This window comes from Triticum aestivum, chromosome 3B (genome assembly GCF_018294505.1).
Source record: "Triticum aestivum cultivar Chinese Spring chromosome 3B, IWGSC CS RefSeq v2.1, whole genome shotgun sequence".
Taxonomy (NCBI): Eukaryota; Viridiplantae; Streptophyta; class Magnoliopsida; order Poales; family Poaceae; genus Triticum; species Triticum aestivum.
This window is the reverse complement of record NC_057801.1, coordinates 254,663,442-254,666,613: the sequence shown is the minus strand read 5'-3', so window position 1 is coordinate 254,666,613 and position 3,172 is coordinate 254,663,442. Positions and strand designations below refer to the sequence as shown.

The following is a 3,172-nucleotide window of genomic DNA, read 5'->3' as shown; positions in this document are numbered from 1 at the left end:
AGTAAAATAGAGATAGCATAATTCTATGTCTGCATGCCGGAAAAGTAATTAGCCAGCGGCTTTTAACCCTCTGCAGCTCATCATAGTTTCAACCTCAAGTAAACTAGGACAGTTCCGGCCCGTTGGTGGTCACCATGTTGCGTGCATGGCTGTCGCTGGTATATGGCATCTAACACCACTACTGCAGAACTCTGACCAATGTCCACCACTCTTGTGAAACCACTATATATAATCATAATACACAAAAATTATCCAGAGTTAATTAAAGATATTCCAACCTCTTAACTTGTGGCACCTACCAGCACCAGCACAGAGCCGAGCAACAACCAGTCTCAGCTGGATCTCGTTTTCACAGGATGACATTATTCAAAAGAAAGACAAATACGGTATGCCGTCATTGCACTCCAAGAATGAAAATGGTATATATGCTAGATTATATATTTGCACGGTCAGTTGCTTTAGCTTCTGGGGCTAGTTAATCAAACAGGCTGCACCAGCAAGTCTAGTGTGATGATGACTACAGGGCCCTGAAAAACTCCATAGGGAAAGCTCTGACCCATCCCTTTAATCTCCACTTTTGGTTTTAATAAGCAGCACACTCCACTGAGATTCACATCCTCATCATGCTGCCCCAGAGAAATAGTTGTATAGTTATCAATACTAAATCCATTCTGTTCTTTCGGACAACTCACATCTGCAGGGTGTTGGTTCCTTTGTGTCCAAACCAAGGAAAGGCTCCCCTCCTCTCTCCCCCGCCATTACCTTCTGTCTGTCTCTGTCTCTCTCTTGAAGCTGAGGAAAGGTAGCTGCATGCTCTCCTTGCCTGCAGGCCGGCGCCATGGAGGCCAACAAGCCTAGCTACTATCTCTTCGTCTTCGTCTTCGCGGCGCTCCTCTTGTCCTCCATGGCTGGTTAGCTATAGCTCCACATGGTCATTGCATTTATTTCCTTTTAGCTAGGTCATGTATGTGCTTTTCTCTTCTGTGCCTTTGTTAGTTCTTGTGCATCCGAGAATGTTGGTTCTATCGCTTTGCTTCGGTTCTGATTTTTTGGAGTTTGTTTGAGGCAGGAGCGCAGAGGAAGTTGCTGATGAATGAAGATGATGCAGGATCGACGATGGTATATAAATGACCCAGCTAGCTAGTGATGCATACATCTATTTTTTGGATTCTCATATTTGTGTCGTTATATTAGATTCCCTTTTAGCTAGATTCCCTTTTAGCTAGCTAGCAAGCTAGCAAGAAGTTCTTAGTAAACAAGGAACTAATAATTAGTTAACACGTGAGAAATTTGGAGAGATATACTCTTATGGAGTCAAATTTACTAATGTCTCCAAATATTGGACAAGTTTTATATTTCAAAAGAAGAAGAATAAGTTTGGTAAATCAATTCCTTAATTAACTTGTCTCCCATCTCCTCTTGGTCTGGAGAGCACATAAATAGGACGTGCAACACAAGTTGACTAGCTAGGCATAAGACTGATCGATGCAGTTTCTCCCGACTAGAACACGGTTTTTTTCTATGCAGCAAACTCTGAATTATTTCAGATATATAAATACTTCCTCCATCCGGAAATACTTGTCATTTTATCCATTTTGAGGACAAGCATTTTCGGACGGAGGAAGTATATGACGAACTGCAGATCCTGTGGTGAACAAAACGATTCGAAACAAGTCATCCATTATCATTTGGATAAAATCAAAATCAGAAATCATTTGAATCAAACTAGAGCAGCAAGATGTACACTGCATGCGTCTTGTAACATGTCGGATCAAATTAGCACTAGCATATCACTTTAGACCCTGGCACCCTGCTGCTTTGCATGGATACACGCATATGGTCATCCGTTTGTACTCCCTCCGTTCTCAAATATTTGTCTTTCTAGGCATTTTAAATGGACTCAACATACGAATGTATGTAGACATATTTTAAAGTGTAGATTCACTCATTTTGCGCCGTATGTAGTCACTTGTTGAAATCTCTAGAAAGACAAGTACTCCCTCCGTAAACTAATATAAGAGCGTTTAGATCACTACTTTAGTAATCTAAACGCTCTTATATTTGTTTACAGAGGGAGTATTTAGGAACGGAGGGAGTAGTTGTAAATGATTACATGTATTGCTCTTGTATTGTTTGTTAGCCAGTAGCTCGCTAATTGTTTGTACCGCTCGTTAACTCTTGTGCATGCATGCGTGCATGGAATCATCCGTGCAGCAGCAGGAAGACGACGAGGTGTTGGTGGTGGTGCACGGCGGGAGAATCCTCAGGCAGGTGAAGACGAGCGACTACGGGAACTATGACCCAACTCCGACCATGGCCAAGCCTCACTTCAAGGACATACCTAACTAACTGACCATCTACATATATATCTGAGATCAACGGCTGGATATACATATACTGCCGCTACGTGCTTCAAAGATCAAGATCTCAACACCGATGGCAGGGTTAATGCTTTCATATACATATATATATATGCGAGAGTATGATGTGTGCTACATATTATTTGTCCCCGAATAAATCGTATCTCATGTATCAATGCACGACACGCGTGTGGAGCTTATATATGTCTATATGTATGTACACTAGTTTTGTGTGGATATATATACCTGGTGTGTGCATCCTTGTTTGGTACTCATGTTCGTTGATTACTCCTGCGCATTTGATTATCTCCTCTGGATGTACAAAAAAGTTTGGTAGTGGTTGTATGCTCTTAGTTGATACTCCCTCCGTTCCAAAATAGATGACTCAATTTCGTACTAAATTTAGTACAAAGGTAGTACAAACTTGGGTCATCTATTTTGGAACGGAGGGAGTATATGTTAGGAAAAAAAAACCTTGAAATTGTGTCATGGCTAACACAAAAGCATAAAAGATACATAAATCATCTCGGATGATTTTATTATTTTAGAAATTAATTAGTCTTGATTGTCAGATAGGATGCCGTTTTTGTGCAAAAGTTTACTAAACTAATTTTGCAACAACACTACTCAAGACCGCAAACTGAACTCTAACAATTTCTGATTTTCATAAAGCATATCACTAGCTCATGCGGATGCACGTCTGTTCGTGTCTTGTGTGGTTTTTCATTACATTATTCATGCACGCTTGAGGATTGTAGTTATATAGAAAGAAAGTAGGCGCGTGAAACAAAGAATGAGATTGTAAGGACTCC

At 40.6% G+C, this 3,172-nt stretch overlaps 1 protein-coding gene across 1 annotated transcript; it reads left to right on the top strand.

Annotated features, from left to right (window-relative positions):
• The first annotated feature begins 656 nt into the window (after positions 1-656).
• LOC123065316 (protein CASPARIAN STRIP INTEGRITY FACTOR 1) lies at positions 657-2,635 on the top strand. Its single transcript, XM_044488644.1, has 3 exons — positions 657-911; positions 1,070-1,119; positions 2,215-2,635. Exons 1-3 carry the CDS (start codon positions 839-841, stop codon positions 2,347-2,349), a joined length of 258 nt encoding a protein of 85 aa, XP_044344579.1. The 5' UTR covers positions 657-838; the 3' UTR covers positions 2,350-2,635.
• Positions 2,636-3,172: the final 537 nt, after the last annotated feature.